Below are 18,149 nucleotides of genomic sequence, written 5' to 3'. Positions count from 1 at the left end.
TCGGTACCTAGCTATACATATGTACAGTAAAGAGAACCAAGGTATTGGCATCTTTTGAAGTCATACTGGTAGCCAATATGACTGATGAACATTTTGACTAATGACCAGTGTGATATGTCTATGGTGTGATTGGCCGACATTGAGTGTTTTAGTTGACAACATTGTCATTTTTACCCACTTGCCGCCCGCTCACAGTAGATTTACTGAGGACAGGCGGCACAGGCTGCCTGTAAGTCACTACCTGTCTTCTGGGCATTTATGTGTCCCCTGCTGACCTGTCCCGTGATTGGACACAGTAAGTTTGGCAGCAGATTTCAGCCAATGATTTCGTCTGAGACCAGCTGATCAGCCTTGTCCAGTCACACTTATGCCCCGTACACACGGTCGAATTTTCCGATGGAAAATGTCCGATCGGAGTGTGTTGTCGGAAATTCCGACCGTGTGTGGGCTCCATCGGACATTTTCCATCGGATTTTCCGACACACAAAGTTGGACAGCAGGAGATAAAATTTTCCGACAACAAAATCCGTTGTCGGAAATTCCGATCGTGTGTAGACAAATCCGACGGACAAAGTGCCACGGATGCTCAGAATAAATAAAGAGATGAAAGCTATTGGCCACTGCCCCGTTTATAGTCCCGACGTACATGTTTTACGTCACCGCGTTTAAAACGATCGGATTTTCCGACAACTTTGTGTGACCGTGTGTATGCAAGACAAGTTTGAGCCAACATCCGTCGGAAAAAATCCTAGGATTTTGTTGTCGGAATGTCCGAACAAAGTCCGACCGTGTGTACGCCCTAATAGAGTTCTGTGTTTACAAACACATAGAACTCTGTGTACATAGGAACAGCAATCTGGCTGTTTTTTCTCCCTGAAAAGGAGGGAGAAAAAACAGCCAGATAGTAAAGTAAAATCAGCACACATTACACATAACACTTGTTGTTAGGCACACAGTTAATCCAGCCAATGTCATTAGTACAGTGTACGGCATTATCACTGATCACTGTATTAGACTCACTAGCAACCTCAGTGTCAGTCAGTTAGTGTACCTCCCAGCCAGTGTCTGTTAGCGCCAGATTGTCACCACCGTCACGCTTTTACAGTAACACTATAAGTCGCTAATCACCGCTATTACAATATAGTGTCTATAGCTGCATAAATTCCAGTATATTTATATATCATAGTTTTTAGATGCTATAACTTTCACACAAACCAATTAATATACAGTACACTTATTGGGATTTTTACAAAGGACATGTAGCAGAAAACATTTTGGCCTACATTTGGCCTACATATTTTTTTCATTTTTTTATTGGATATGTTTTATAACAGAAAGCAGAAAGAATCTGTAAAAAAAAAAAAAAAATCAGATATTTTTTATTTATATAATAAAAAATAAAAAAAACAGTGGTGATCAAATACCACCAAAAGAAAGCTCAGTTTGTGTGAAAATAATGATATGTTGCATTTGTGTACAATGTTGCATGACCGCACAATTATCAGTTAAAGGAGCACAGTGTTGAATAGCAAAGAATGCCCTGATCTTGAAGGGGATAAAAACTTCCGGAGGTCATGTGGTTAATTTGGTGGAAGGTTATGGAATTTTTTTGTATTTATTGTCATCTTTTACTTTTTTGTACTAACAGATTAACATTTAACTAGACCACGTATGCCCTACTAAATAAAGCCTGTTCTGTGACCACTCTTTGGGTCATATTGCTTTTTGGTGATAATGAGTCTGATGACCTGTTATCTAAACTTTAAGGGTCCTTTTACACAAGCAGACCAATCAGGTCCAAACAATAAAAACAAAAACCCTGCGCTTGCTCAGTGATTTAGCAGCTAACACAACAAATAGAAATTTTGCTCAATGACAGGTGTAACAAAGTGTAGTGCTATAGTGCTAAATAAAATAAACGTAATAACCATGATAAAAAATGAGGAATTAAATAAGTGTAAAACTTATACTTAAACTTAAAAATGAAGCAGTTCCGATCACCATGTGTGCAATCAATACAATGGATGAAGAGTGAATGGAGTGATACCGCCACCCAAGTAAAATGGAGGCTTACCAAAAAGTTTGAACCCAAAAGAGCAAACGCTCTATGGGTCAAACCAGCTTATATTGCCCACCGGCAATGAAGGGGGAGTCTTGGGAACCAGCAGTATTTGTAGTCTTGAGAGCCTTCACAAGAGGGTCACCTCTGCCGCCAAATCCAGCAACGTCTCCCGGAATGGACTGTGATTAACCAGTATTTATGATGGATACTTAGAAGATATTAGAGACTTTCTTTTTCATCACATTTTATTATACTTTTTTCAATATATGTTTTACACTTATTTCATTCCTCATTTTTTATCACGGTTATTACAGTTATTTTATTTAGCACTATAGCAGACCAATCAGGTCCCCCTGACAGTTTTCAGGTGGACTCGGTCAGACCCTACATTCTCCTCTACGGAGCTCAGCTTTGCTCTGAGCTACAAGCACCATATTCTAAGCAAAAGAATGGTCTCAGGATTCCCCATAGAATTGAGAATGTGCGCTGCCCTACCCAAGTAATATTGGTGTCCCTTAGAATTAACTTAAAACCGAGACAGGAAAATAGAGAACCAACACCAACATGTGGCAACCGCAAATTTATTCGAAAAATAGAATAATAAAAATGAAATGGCAGATCAGAAACCCACCTCCCACAGAGACCCAACCTCTATGACCGCACCCAACTTCACCCCCAAGGATCCCCATTCCCCCAAAGACCACAACAGTCTACCTACTGCTGGAGAACCTCGGATGGTGCAGCTCCAATTGTATGGACCATCTAGGCCACAATGGGCTGAGCTGCAAATACACTACCATGCAGTACCAGGCGTTTAGACCTATATGCTACAGGAACCCTCCCAGTAACCAATGAAAGACCTCAGTATCCATTAGGGAGGCCCCCTCTATATCTGGAGTGCAGTTATTGTAGGTATTGAAACTTGGTATTCTAGATGTAAATAGGGTTGCCACCTCATCCCTTTAAACCCGAACACTTATTAATCACACAGGTTCTGTGACTGATTAAGGTGGTAATTAAACTCACTTGGTGCCTTATCTGCATTAACTTAGCCTCAGAACCTGTGTAATGAATATGTGTTCGGGTTTAAAGGGATGAGGTGGCAACTCTAGATGTAAATGAGCAAGTAGAATAAGTGCATGAGGTTCCTAGGTCCCAACGACTGCCATGTTTCATTTTTATCTTTATCCTTTCTGATAAACCACAATAATAGAGATCTCCTAGAAATACAGGCACTATAAAACAGGCAAAGTCGGGTTCCCTATATGTCCATTTGGCACCTTGTAGTGCTGGTAGAGCAAGACATTTTTTTAATGTGTGATCTTACTGTGACACTTGGAGTAGCACTCCTTCTGTACATCAGGTGGTTTGGTCGTGCTGATACTTTGCCTCTCTTGCCGTAATTTGACAGCTTCTTTCCTGGCAAATTGTGAGAGCTCCTCTGTATAATGGCCATATGTCTGGAAAGAGAACAAAGACAAAACTCAGACACTTGTGTGATACCCAAGGGCCAGCCACAAGCGCATTCGTGAGATCAGGCACTGATGTTGGACAAAGAGGCCTGGCTCGCAGTCTCCGCTCTATTTCATCCCAAAGGTGTTCTATCGGGTTGAGGTCAGGACTCTGTGCAGGCCAGTCAAGTTCCTCCACCCCAAACTTGCTCATCCATGTCTTTATGGATCTTGCTAGATGAATTAGAGCGGAGACTGCGAGCCAGGCCTTCTCATCCAAAAATCAGTACCTGACCTCACAAATGCGCTTGTGGAAGAATGGTCAAACATTCCCATAGACACACTCCTAAACCTTGTAGACAGCCTTCCCAGAAGAATTGAAGCTGTTATAGCTGCAAAGGGTGGGCCAACTCAATATCGAACCCTACAGATTAAGACTGGGATGTAAAAGCAGGCATCCCAATACTTTTGATAATATAGTGTAAATGTAACTGATGGAGTTCATTGAAGCCGCTAATAAGCTGCTAGTATATAAGGGCTTACTAGAAAACAGTAATGCTGTGGATCTGCATGCTATTGTATAGAGATGGTGACTTTGTTCTAAAGGTGCAGACTTGTCTGGTGTGAGACTTTTTTCAAGGCAACTCTCTGGGAAAAAAAGGGGCTGTGAAAATAATGAGGTCCAATGAATGAGAATGGGGGGTCATACTAAACACAATGCACCCTCTTTTCTCCAAAATGCACAAGTCTGTGACACTACAAATATCTTGCATCCTAGGGTTAGACAGAGAACTGACACATTCCATATAACACCTCTAAAGTAAAAATCCTGATTAAATTGATACAACACAGGGACTGCAGATACCAAGACTTACGACCTTTATTTTCTTCATACCCCTAAATATCAAAATTACTCCCCAAAATTGACCAAAAAACAATCATTCTTAGGCCCCTTTCACATTGGGGTGGTAGGGGGCGTCGGCGGTAAAACAGCGCTATATTTAGCGCTGTTTTACCGCGGTATTCGGCCGCTAGCGGTGCGGTTTTAACCCCCCGCTGGCGGCCGAAAAAGGGTTAAAACCCCTCGTATAGCGCGGCTATATTGATTTCAATGGGCAGGAGCGGTGAAGGAGCGGTGAATACACCGCTCCTTCACCGCTCCAAAGAAGCGGCTGACAGGAGATTTTTTCTTCTCCTGCCAGCGCACCGCTTCAGTGTGAAAGCCCTCGGGCTTTCACGCTGAACAAACAGCGGAGGCTGTTTAGGGGCGGTTTGCAGGTGCTATTTTTAGCGCAATAACGCCTGCAAACCGCCCCAGTGTGAAAGGGGTCTTAGGCTCCATTCACACTTGTACGACTACAAAGTCATGTGACTTTCAAGTGCAACTTTGCTGCAACTTTGACGCAAATTTGGATGAGTGAGACTTGGATGTGACTTGTTGTCCCTCTACAAAGTTGGACCCACTGCTGCCCCACTGTTGCATGTAAAACATTCAGGTATGACTTTCACACAACATTTGAGGGTTAAAGTAATAATCCCAGGAACCTTCATTCACTATATCTGGTCTCCCACAGTGTACAGAACATGGAAATGCAATTATTTTAGTAAATACAAACTGCCAAATACCTTTTCTCATCAGCAAAATATAGCAGTCGTATGCTTTCTATCAGTGTACGGCCCGAGCACTGGTTAAAGCTTGTAGGAGGAGTTTTCATTCTCTTCTGACTGTCCTATGAGGCTGCAGGACCCCCAACCCTCTCTCTGGGGCGTGCCAATTGGCCTTGTGCTGATCACATGCACCCTCCCAAAAAAAAAGAGCAACACACACCAAACTGAGCATATGCAGAGTACCCCAAAGGCTCTGTACTATCAGCAGATGGATTGGGACAGTAAAAGAAGGGGAGGATCAGAAGAGACAGGATCAAACAGCCTTTTTACACAATGCAGAGGACATAGGTGTGCATAGCCTATTGCATTAGGGTGTTCACCCCAAAGCTCAAACATATTTGCAATGTGTGCATGTGTATATATACTGGCGGTGTCAGCAGAGCAATGGACAGTGTCAGTAGGGCAGAGATTGGTGCCAGTAGTGCAGTGGATGGCGTCAGTGGTTTTTATATCTATTACTTTTTTACAATTTTCTTAGGAGCCTCATTAGGAGGCTTTGGTGAAATATCAGGGGATCTAAACAGGAGGAATCTTCGCCACACTGGGTGATTAGGGTGTGCCCATGCACATCTTGTACCCCCTGTGTGCACACCTATGGCAGAAGATTAATCCCTTAGGTTCCACGGTGAGTATAACAAGCATGCTTTATTGCATATACAGACTAATTTTACTGTTGTGGGTTTAGAAACTTTAGTAACACTTTAAAATTGAAGTCTATGACCCTCAAGTTGCATGAAAGTCAGACCAAAGTAGTGCATGAGCTATTTGAAGTGGCTTTAAGTCGTAAAGATATAAACGGTTATCATTGGAAAACATGGGGTACGAATTTAAAAACGGACCTCCTACCCAGTCTAACGCCTTTGAACGCATCTCCTATCCATACCCCGAGCCACCATTACACCGCCTTGTGGCCAAATAACCAGCAATGTACCCCAGATACAGTCTAATCCCCACCACCATCACAGTACCAATTTAACCTATTTTAGGGAAAGGACACCCATACCTGAGATTGGCACAATCCACAATTTTTCAATAGAATTTATCTAACACGGCCTTCAAAGACCCACTGATCTCCGCCTGCTGCAATGGTAGTTAAATTAAGCAAACTAAATCTGACAAGAAATACGTGTGATATCATTTACACCATTGCTAAAAGGACCAAAATTTGAAATAAGAAATTAGGGAGGAGACAAAAGAGGAAGCCTACAGGGACTAATCTCCAAGTGATCTTCAGCAAGAACCTCCCTCCTACAAGCCACCAGGACCCACCCCTCTTGACTGTCTCTGCCTCTTAAAGTCATGCTTGTGGCTATCAGAATTGCTATGTCTCATGGGACATGTAGTTCAACAACAACTGGGGGGCCTTAGTTTGCCCACCCTTGCCTTAGTGAGTCGTTGCACTGCGCTTCAATATGCATCCACTTTGTACCAATAGACATTACGTGCGTTGCCCCTCGTTGAGGTAAAGCCTGCAGTAATGCGTCTATTACCGCAATGACATGATAGCATTTTGTACATGCGTGCAAAATCGTGCGGTTTTGTGCATGTTTACAAAATGTGCAAAAGATGTGTATCACGTGCCATTCATTGTTAAAGCATTATTAAACCCAAAACCAAAAATGTAATATAAGCAATGCCTTGAAAAAGTATTTATACCCTTGAAAATTTCCACATTTTGTCATGTTACAACCAAAAATGTAAATGTATTTTATTGGGATTTTATGTGATAGACCAACACAAAGTGGCACATAATTGTGAAGTGGAAGGAAAATAATAAATGGTTTTCAGCGTTTTTTACAACTAAATATGTGAAAAGTGTGGTGTGCATTTGTATTCAGCCCCCCTGAGTCAGTACTGTGTAGAACCACCTTTCACTGCTATTACAGCTGCAAGTCTTTTTGGGTATGTCTCTACCAGCTTTGGCCATCAAGTGAGTGACATTTTTGCCCATTCTTCTTTGCAAAATAGCTCAAGCTCTGTCAGATTGGATGGAGAGCGTCTGTGAACAGCAATTTTCACAGTCTTGCCACAGATTCGCATTTGGATTTAGGTCTGGACTTTGACTGGACCATTCTAATACATGAATGTGCTTTGAGCTAAACCATTCCATTGTAGCTCTGGCTGTATGTTTAGTGTCATTGTCCTGCTGGAAGGTGAACCTCCATCCCAGTCTCTGCAGATTCTAATGCCGCGTACACATGAGCGGACTTCTCGTCGGACTGAACTCTGAAGGATTTTGACGGAGTTCCGATGAAACGGACTTGCCTACACACGATACCACCAAAGTCCGATAATTTCGAATGTGATGATGTACGACCGGACTAGAAGGAAGTTCAATAGCCAGTAGCCAGTAGCTGCCCTTGCATCGTTTTCGGTTAGTCGGACGAGCATACAGACGAACGATAGGAAACAGAAAAGGTCCGATGAAGCCCACACACACGATCGGAATGTCCGACGGATTCGTTCTGTCGGACCTTTTCTGCCGGAAATTCCAGTCGTGTGTACGCGGCATAACAGGTTTTCTTCTAAGATTGCCCTGTATTTGGTTCCATCCATCTTCCCATCAACTCTGACCAGCTTCCCTGTCCCTGCTGAAAAAAAGCTTCCCCACCACATGATGCTGTGTTCAGTATTAGTTTTCCGCCACACATGGATGTAGTACCCTGGTGTTTAGGCAGGGTTGCTCCTAAATTTACTTGCCAGGTATAGCTACCTTGGCCTATTGTTAGGAATCAATTGATTTCACTCTAAGTCTGTAATTGCTGCACTTCTCTCTTTTGCCGCTAGGTGACCAGGTACCTGGTGGTATTAGATACGAGAAGGGCAATGCAAGGTCAGATTATGGGTATATGGGGTATCTCAGCAAATGGGCAGGGGTTTTCTTAAATCCCTTGGCCTGTTGGGGAACCTATATATTTGGGTGGAGTCAGGTGATCAGTGTTCTGTGCCACCTGGACGGCTGTCTGGGTGTACGTGTGTTGAATTACCCGAGCTGCTAGGCCAGAGTTTGGGCCTATCCCGGCTGCTAGGCTGTCTGAGGGCCTATCCAGAAGCAAGAGAGCAGCGTAGGGTTGGGATTGCAGCTTGCAGTCCAACCAGAAGTGATGGTTCTGCTGGCCGGAGAACCTGTCATGGTCGGAGGTAGAAGGGAAAGCTGTCACCAGTAAGGGACCATCCACCTTATTACCAGGGACCCCAGTGAGTAGCTGAAGCAAGTACTGGAGCAGAATTCTCACCAATCGGGAATGGTAAGAAATCGTGAAACTTCAGTGGGTATCAAGCCAGGCACCCGGCCAGCGGAGGTGATGCTTGCAGAGTGCCTTTGATAAGGCGCAGGCACGCGGAACATGTAAGTCACGGTCGCCATGGCAACCTAGAGCTTGTGGTCCATCTTGACAGATCAACATCCTGGTTACTTCCGGCCCGACGTCCGGGTGCCCGGCCCTGACCTGCTTGATCGGCTTCCCTGGTTCTAGTCCCCAGTGGTGTGCACTATAATACACCTCCCACGGCACAATGGGTTCCATACCCACAACTAGCCACCGGGCTCACAACTGTGACCTTGGATTCTCCACCCTGGTGGTTCCCTCCAGAGATCCGTTTGCCTGACCAGTGGCTGACAGTTGAAGTCTACCATTTGATGTTAACCCCTCTTCATCTGGATGACTTAGTGGTACCGTGCTTATTTTTTCACAATATATCTACAATGACAAATTGTCCTTATGATTGCCTTTGCAAATCTTTACAAACTTTTTATCATTGATAGTTGTTTTTAAATTTTCTCAAGAGTGCATCAAACAAATTAATTTTACTTGGCTAAAAATTTGCAAGTTTTTTATGCTGGACCCATAGAGCGCTGCTTTTTTGTTTTATGTGTTCTGTTATCCACCTCTTCCAGTGGTTGGCGGCTGCACTGGGCTTTAGCTCAATTTATATTTTCCAGGACATGTATATCTACATAGACGGCTGACAGTTATAGCGCTCAAGACCTTTTGTTTTGTTTACCTTCTTTCATGTTTGCTGTGTCCCCCACATGGCTTCTCGTGAATTGCAAATCAGATCAAATGTATGGTTTCTTTCAACAATGGCTTTCTTCTTGCCACTCTTCCATAAAGACCAGATTTGTCCTGTGGATAGATTCTCCCACCTGAGCTGTGGATCTCTGCAGCTCCTCCAGAGTTACCATGGGCCTCTTGGCTGCTTCTCTGATTAATGCTCTCCTTGCACGGCCTGTCAATTTAGGTGGACGGCCATGTCTTGGTAGGCTTGCAGTTGTGCCATACTCTTTCCATTTTCGGATAATGGATTGAACAGAGCTCCACGCAATGTCCAAAGCTTGGGATATTTTTTTATAACCTAACCCTGCTTTAAACTTCTTTACAATTTTATCCCTGACCTGTCTGGTGTGTTCCTTGGCCTTCATGATGCTGTTTGTTCACTAAGGTTCTCTAACAAACCTCTGAGGGCTTTCACAGAACAGCTGTATTTATACTGAGATTAAATTACACACAAGTGGACTTTAATTACTAATCAGGAGACTTCTGAAGGCAACTGGTGAGGTCTGAATACAAATGCAAGGCACACTTTTAAGATATTTATTTGTAAACAATTTGGAAAACCATTTAGCATTTTCCTTCCACTTCACAATTATGTGCCACTTTGTTTTGGTCTATCACATAAAATCCCAATAAAATACATTTAAATTTTTGGTTGTAACATGACAAAATGTGAAAAATTTCAAGGGGGATGAATATTTTTTCAAGGCACTGTACGTAGCGTAAAAACGTGCAAAAAAAAAAAAAAAAAAAAAGGAATGTGAAAGTGTGAATGAGCTCCAAAGTTTTTGCTCTACTGTTCTGTGTGAACATATCACCCTCTCCTCCTGAGCAGACAACTGTTATTTTTTTTTCCCATCTGGGGGGGGTAGGTAATCCTTCCTGACCTCATATTGACAATTTAATTAATTAATCGGATCAATCATCCCAATTAGATACGAGCTAAAAATAAGCACAGAGACCACTGTCCTCGCGGAAGCACCTAATCCATCTTTAATGCCAGCTAGCAGGATCTGCCATCGCACTGCTCTGGAAGAAAATTACACCGCGCCGACGGAGAAGACATCTCTCAGTTGACTCTAATGGACATGACTCTGTCACCGGCACAGCTGCTGCTATGAGGAGCACGCTGAATAAATATTTGTCTGCTGACCTCTAATAAAGAACAGAATAATGGAAACGCTGGAGGGGATTTTTAATTGGAGCCGATGTAAACCCAACCACTTACATCTCATGTCTTTAAAATAATCCCTGGTGATCCTGCCATGAAAGCTCCTTGTTCAGGCACTACCTGTTATAGGGTGACAATGCTCTCTATCCCAATTGTGCTCCTGTGCTGTCACCCTGGAGGAGCTACAAGTGGCCATCGCAACACACAGGCATGGTCCACTGATGTCACCATCAGAGAAATGGCATGCAGCCATCATTGCAGTGGATGTTTCAGACAAGCAAGGAAGTACTCAAAGATGGAGAAAAGTGTCACCTGTCAAAGCAGCAGTCTCCTTGCTAGCTCTGTTGCCTTGCATAGATGTGCGCAGCCTATTGCACCCCAAAGCTCAAATACACACCTATACTGTATATATACAGTATCTCACAAAAGTGAGTACACCCCTCACATTTTTGTAAATATTTGATTATATCTTTTCATGTGACAACACTGAAGAAACGACACTTTGCTACAATGTAAAGTAGTGAGTGTACAGCTTGTATAACAGTGTAAATTTGCTGTCCCCTCAAAATAACTCAACACACAGCCATTAATGTGTAAACCGCTGGCAACAGCAAATTTACAAGCTGTACACTCACTACTTTATATTGTAGCAAAGTGTCATTTCTTCAGTGTTGAAAAGATATAATAAAATATTTACAAAAATGTGAGGGTTGTACTCACTTTTATATATATATTGAGAGAGAGAGAGAGAGAGAGAGAGAGTCTTCAAAGTGTTTAAATTTCCGTATCCCTATCCAAGTTCACAGTTTACAATAAGCCCCCCCCCCCCCCAAAAAAAAAAAAACATAGACTGTTTTTTGGAGGCAGTGGAAGAGTACAGAAAATGCTGTATGCCTGGCTGGGTGTGCTTTAATGGAGAAATAGGATCAAATTCACCAGCGCACCAGCCTTAGTGGGTGCACTACATTTAGAAATTGGTGCTGATTTTTGTATTTCTCGCTTCTACGTTGCACTCCGTCCTCTTGCTGTAGAGGATTGATTGCTGCACTTTACAGCCCTGTATCTCAACTCTCACCTAATGTCATTTTTAATCAATAGAGGAACCAGTTAGGTAATCAGTCACACAGCTGACACATTCTGCTCCACCCCTCCCATGACTCTGTGTCATGTACAACACTACCTTCTCTGTTGGAGACATCACTGCTGTACTGACACCACCCTCAATGGGCAGCTATAGGCAGATTCTCCACTTATATATAGTATAAAAATAGCAAAAATAAATATACTCCACAGATAAAGACTTCTCAGCAAAAATTTGCAGCTCAAGGCATCTTAACTTTTTATAGAGGAAATGCAAAAGCTACCTTTGCAGTGGGGTTCCTCCAGCACTGCACGGGTTAAATGTACATTTTTATTTTATTTTTTGTTTGGGGTACCTTTAAATGTTGTTCTTCCTTAGCTTATCCCCTCATTTCCCCAGTAGCCCAGTGTTTTCCTCTTCCCACCGATGTTGTGGGCGGTCTCTCTGCATTCATACTTACAATGCAGGACTGCTGGTCCTGCAATGTACATGATGATGCCTTACCGGCAATGGCGGCGGCGGCATCAGCTGGAGTGCCGACATCGCTGGATTCCAGGACAGGTAAGTGTCCTAATATTAAAGTAGAACTAAAGGCAAAACTTTTTTTTTTTTTTTATTTTGGATAGAGGGTTATAACCCATCATTTTTTTTTTCGCCATCTGTTTCCTATTGTGGAGATTTCCCTTCAGTTCCTGCCCCATAGCCAAACAGGAAGTGAGACCACCAACTCTGGGATAAAAACAATATCTTTTAATAATGTATAATCTGAGATAAAAAGACATGTGCCCTCTACACATTACATAAATACATCAAACAAAAAACAGAACACCAATACAAAAATACAAATCAGCATATGTACTCTCCGAAGGGTGGTGTACCCTGATACCCGACGTGTTTCCAGTCTTTTGATACCTTCATCAGGGGTTGAGAGTTGAATATATTTACATATGTTTTAATTCTTTTGGAATGATTCCATGTTCAAAGAACACAAGAGGCGATTCAAACAAAGTAAGTATTCGATGGACGCCAGACCAGGGTGATGAAAGGCTTGAAATGCAATATGTTTCCAATATCTGTATAGCAGAAAATATGCTTGGTCGCGGTAGGGCTCCACCAATAAACAGTGAGTGTTCATGAAAAGTACTAGGGACAGACTGTCGCTAGAGCTTTAAATGTGGGCTGCATAGCGGGTGGATAATATCCAAAAGTCCCTGGTTCAGTATGTCCTGTGAATATCGGGGTCCTGTGTACAGCGTGCCTCCTCCGTGTCAGTGCCTTTTACTCTTTTAGCAGTCTAAACAGACCCCTGATGTCTCAGCAATAAGGAAGTACAGTTGGCCCTCCTGCTTGGCAGGTGCCCAGGCCCCCCTTTTGAACTGATGAGGACTAGGGATGAGCTTCGTGTTCGAGTCGAACCCATGTTCGACTCGAACATCGGCTGTTCGATCGTTCGCCGAATTGCGAACGTTATGGGCCGTTCGCACTAAATTCGTGTGGCGCGTCACGGCCCATAATTCACTGCGGCATCGCAGTGCATTGCTGGCTGATGATTGGCCAAGCATGCACTATGACCCGCATGCTTGGCCAATCACAGCGCTGTCAGTAGAGAGAGCTGTAATTGGCCAAAGCCAGGGTGGCTTTGGCCAATTATGGCTCAGGGGATTTAGTACACACCCCACACTATATAAGGCCGCCTGCACGGCGGCCCTGTGTAGTGTGTGTTCCGGTGTGCTGAGAGATAGAGAGAGAGAGAGACAGTGTCATTTGGTTTGAGTTAGATAGATTAGGCAGAACAGTCAGTCAGTTAGCTGCACTTACAGTGTATTGTGTATATATATATGCATCCCAGGTGTTGCATATATATATATACACTGTATTCAGTTTAGCTAGATCCGTTCCTGTTATCTTCTATCTAGACTATTTACATTTAATGCAGTGCGTCCTGCTCACAGTGTTCAGCTAGATCCGTTCCTGCTATTTACATTTAGTGCAGTGCGTCCTGCTCACAGTGTTCAGCTAGATCCGTTCCTGTTATCTTCTAGACTATTTACATTTAGTGCAGTGCGTCCTGCTCACAGTGTTCAGCTAGATCCGTTCCTGCAATTTACATTTAGTGCAGTGCGTCCTGCTCACAGTGTTCAGCTAGATCCGTTCCTGCTATTTACATTTAGTGCAGTGCGTCCTGCTCACAGTGTTCAGCTAGATCCGTTCCTGCTATTTACATTTAGTGCAGTGCGTCCTGCTCACAGTGTTCAGCTAGATCCGTTCCTGCTATTTACATTTAGTGCAGTGCGTCCTGCTCACAGTGTTCAGCTAGATCCGTTCCTGTTATCTTCTAGACTATTTACATTTAGTGCAGTGCGTCCTGCTCACAGTGTTCAGCTAGATCCGTTCCTGCAATTTACATTTAGTGCAGTGCGTCCTGCTCACAGTGTTCAGCTAGATCCGTTCCTGCTATTTACATTTAGTGCAGTGCGTCCTGCTCACAGTGTTCAGCTAGATCCGTTCCTGCTATTTACATTTAGTGCAGTGCGTCCTGCTCACAGTGTTCAGCTAGATCCGTTCCTGCTATTTACATTTAGTGCAGTGCGTCCTGCTCACAGTGTTCAGCTAGATCCGTTCCTGCTATTTACATTTAGTGCAGTGCGTCCTGCGCACAGTGTTCAGCTAGAGCCGTTCCTGCTATTTACATTTAGTGCAGTGCGTCCTGCTCACAGTGTTCAGCTAGATCCGTTCCTGTTATCTTCTAGACTATTTACATTTAGTGCAGTGCGTCCTGCTCACAGTGTTCAGCTAGATCCGTTCCTGTTATCTTCTAGACTATTTACATTTAGTGCAGTGCGTCCTGCTCACAGTGTTCAGCTAGATCCGTTCCTGCTATTTACATTTAGTGCAGTGCGTCCTGCTCACAGTGTTCAGCTAGATCCGTTCCTGTTAAATTCCTACTGACCGGCAGGCTTGTCTGGTTACAGTATATAAAGCTACCTGAAGAAAATTACAGGTGTTCTATTTGATCCTATTAGTACCACGGTCAGGCAGCTAGACTATTTACATTTAGTACAGTGCGTCCTGCTCACAGTGTTCAGCTAGATCCGTTCCTGTTATCTTCCTACTGACAGGCAGGCTTGTCTGGTTACAGTATATAAAGCTACCTGAAGAAAATTACAGGTGTTCTATTTGATCCTATTAGTACCACGGTCAGGCAGCTAGACTATTTACATTTAGTACAGTGCGTCCTGCTCACAGTGTACAGCTAGATCCGTTCCTGTTATCTTCCTACTGACAGGCAGGCTTGTCTGGTTACAGTATATAAAGCTACCTGAAGAAAATTACAGGTGTTCTATTTGATCCTATTAGTACCACGGTCAGGCAGCTAGACTATTTACATTTAGTACAGTGCGTCCTGCTCACAGTGTACAGCTAGATCCGTTCCTGTTATCTTCCTACTGACAGGCAGGCTTGTCTGGTTACAGTATATAAAGCTACCTGAAGAAAATTACAGGTGTTCTATTTGATCCTATTAGTACCACGGTCAGGCAGCTAGACTATTTACATTTAGTACAGTGCGTCCTGCTCACAGTGTACAGCTAGATCCGTTCCTGTTATCTTCCTACTGACAGGCAGGCTTGTCTGGTTACAGTATATAAAGCTACCTGAAGAAAATTACAGGTGTTCTATTTGATCCTATTAGTACCACGGTCAGGCAGCTAGACTATTTACATTTAGTACAGTGCGTCCTGCTCACAGTGTTCAGCTAGATCCGTTCCTGTTATCTTCCTACTGACAGGCAGGCTTGTCTGGTTACAGTATATAAAGCTACTTGAAGAAAATTACAGGTGTTCTATCCCAGCTTAGTGCAGCTACAGGCCATTAGTATGTCTGGAAGGCCAAGAAGGAGAGGCAGACAGTCACAAGCCAATAAGAGAGGGCAAGCAGGCTCTGTGTCTAGTGCTGGTCGTGGAGACGGTGCATCCTCATCAGCACGTGGCCATGGGACACGCTTGGCCTTTTTTTCGGCAGCTGGCCATGTTGAGCCGCAACATGCGGAAGACTTGGTCGAGTGGATGACCAAGCCGTCCTCATCCTCCTCATCCTCTCTCACCCATGCCCAGGGTGCTTTGTCTGGCAAAGCTCAATGTCATCAGTGACTCCTTCCCTAGCTCCACCATGTCCTCATGAGGATTCCCTCGAACTGTTTGACCACAGTGTTGGGTACATGCTCCAGGAGGATGCCCAGCGTTTGGAAGGCTCTGATGACGATACTGAGCTCGATGAAGGCAGTAACATGAGCGCGGACAGAGGGGGTGCCCAAGAAGGACAGCAATCTGGCAGTCATGCTCCCCCTGCTGCAGCATACTGCCAGGTTTGCTCCAGTGATGAGGAGGGAGGGGATGATGAGGTCACTGACTCAACGTGGGTGCCTGATAGGAGAGAGGAGGAGGAGGAGGAGGAGGAGGAGGAGGAGGAGGCGGCAGCACATCACCAACGAGGCAGGATGCCCTCCAGGGGCCAGCCTAAGGGCAGCACATTGACTGCATCACACCCCAAAGCTCCACATGTGCAGGGCGCTGCAGTCTCTGCGCGTTATTCAAAAAGTTCTTTGGTGTGGGCCTTTTTTGAGACGAGTGCATCAGATCGCACCGCTGCTATTTGCAACATATGTCTCAAGCGTATCTCGCGTGGCCAAAATATCTCCCGCTTGGGTACCACATGCTTGACCAGACATATGTTGACCTGCCATGCAGTTCGTTGGCAAGCGTATCTAAAAGACCCACACCAAAGAACAAAGAGGATCTCTCCTTGCTCCTCATCAGCTGAGATTTCCAACCCCACTAGACCTTCAGTCCTCTCTGAGACCTGCAGTGAGAGGAATGAAGGTGTAGAATTAGGTGTGTCACAGCCAAGTACTTGTGGGCAATCTGCTTTTGGTACACCGACGTCAGATTGTACCAGGCAAATTTCCCTGCCCCAGCTGCTGCACCGCCGAAAGAAGTTTGCTCCCAGCCATCCACATGCCCAGCGGTTGAATGCTATCTTGGCAAAATTGCTAGCACTTCAACTGCTGCCTTTTCAGTTGGTAGACTCTGCCCCCTTCCGTGAGTTTGTGGAATGTGCGGTTCCTCAGTGGCAGGTACCCAAACGCCACTTTTTCTCACGGAAGGCGATTCCGGCTCTCTACCGGCATGTGGAAGGCAATGTCCATGCCTCGCTGGACAGGGCGGTCAGCGGTAAGGTGCATATTACCGCTGACTCATGGTCCAGCAGGCATGGACAGGGACGTTACCTAAGTTTCACGGCGCATTGGGTGACTCTGCTGGCAGCTGGGAAGGATGCAGGACAAGGTGCAGTAGTGTTGGAGGTTGTTCCGCCACCACGCCTCCAAAATGCTGATTGTGACACACCTCTCTCCTCCACCCCCTCCTCTTCTTCTTCCTCCATGGCCTCTTCCTCGGAACCAGCGGTGCTCCGTAGGCGTTCAAGGGGCTACGCAAGTACGCAGGCCAAAAGATGCCATGCGGTGCTTGAGCTGGTGTGCTTGGGGGACAGGAGCCACACTGGGGCAGAGGTTCTGTCAGCTCTGCAGGGGCAGGTTCAGAGGTGGTTGACGCCACGCCAACTTAAGGCAGGAATGGTGGTTTGCGACAATGGCACCAACCTCCTCTCTGCCCTCCGACAGGGACAAATGACCCATGTGCCCTGTTTGGCTCACGTCCTTAACTTGGTGGTGCAGCGGTTCTTGGGCAGGTACCCGGGCTTACAGGATGTCCTGAGGCAGGCCAGGAAAGTCTGTGTGCATTTCCGCCGGTCATATAATGCCAGTGCTCGGCTGACGGACCTCCAAAAGGAGTTTAACCTGCCCAAGAACCGCCTAATCTGTGACATGCCCACCAGGTGGAACTCAACGTTGGCCATGCTGCAGCGGCTGCACACGCAGCAGAGGGCCATCAATGAGTACCTGTGCGACTATGGCACCAGGACAGGGTCAGGGGAGCTTGGTTTTTTTTCCCCACGCCAGTGGGCCATGATCAGGGATGCATGCACTGTCCTGTCACCATTCGAGGAGGCCACGAGGATGGTGAGCAGTGACAGTGCATGCATCAGTGACACTGTCCCCCTTGTCCACCTGTTGGAGCACACGCTGCGTGGAATAATGGACAGGGCACTTGAGGCAGAACAGAGGCAGGAAGAGGAGGACTTCCTTAGCTCTCAAGGCCCCCTTTATCCAGACAGTGTTCCTGCGTGCCCGCCGATCACACAGGAAGAGGACGAGGAGGAAGAGGAGGAGGAGGAAGATTGTGTCAGTATGGAGGTGGAGCCTGGCACTCAGCATCAGCAGCAGTCTTTAAGGGATCAGTCCCAAGAAACACATGGACTTGTACGTGGCTGGGAGGAGGTGGCTGCGGACCATGTCGTTCTTAGTGACCCAGAGGACTCCGGACCGAATGCCTCAGCAAACCTACGCTGCATGGCCTCCCTGATCCTGCAAAGCCTGCGTAAGGATCCTCGTATTCGTGGTATCAAGGAGAAGGACCAATACTGGCTGGCAACCCTCCTTGATCCACGTTACAAGGGTAAGGTTGCGGACCTTATCTTGCCATCGCAGAGGGAGCAGAGGATGAAACATCTTCGGGAGGCCTTGCAGAAAGGTCTGTGCAACGCG

At 45.2% G+C, this 18,149-nt stretch overlaps 1 protein-coding gene across 1 annotated transcript in view; it reads right to left on the bottom strand.

Annotated features, from left to right (window-relative positions):
- Nucleotides 1-18,149, bottom strand: part of CLCN1 (chloride voltage-gated channel 1) — a 162,519-nt gene that overhangs the window by 112,201 nt on the left and 32,169 nt on the right. The window contains exon 2 of the mRNA XM_073595939.1: nucleotides 3,390-3,522. Coding sequence (XP_073452040.1) covers nucleotides 3,390-3,522 — 133 coding nt within the window. The remainder of the gene's footprint in view (nucleotides 1-3,389; nucleotides 3,523-18,149) is intronic.

Source organism: Aquarana catesbeiana, linkage group LG08 (assembly GCF_042186555.1).
Source record: "Aquarana catesbeiana isolate 2022-GZ linkage group LG08, ASM4218655v1, whole genome shotgun sequence".
NCBI lineage: Eukaryota > Metazoa > Chordata > Amphibia > Anura > Ranidae > Aquarana > Aquarana catesbeiana.
The sequence above is the reverse complement of the archived record's forward strand: the minus strand, read 5'-3'. Positions and strand labels throughout refer to the sequence as shown.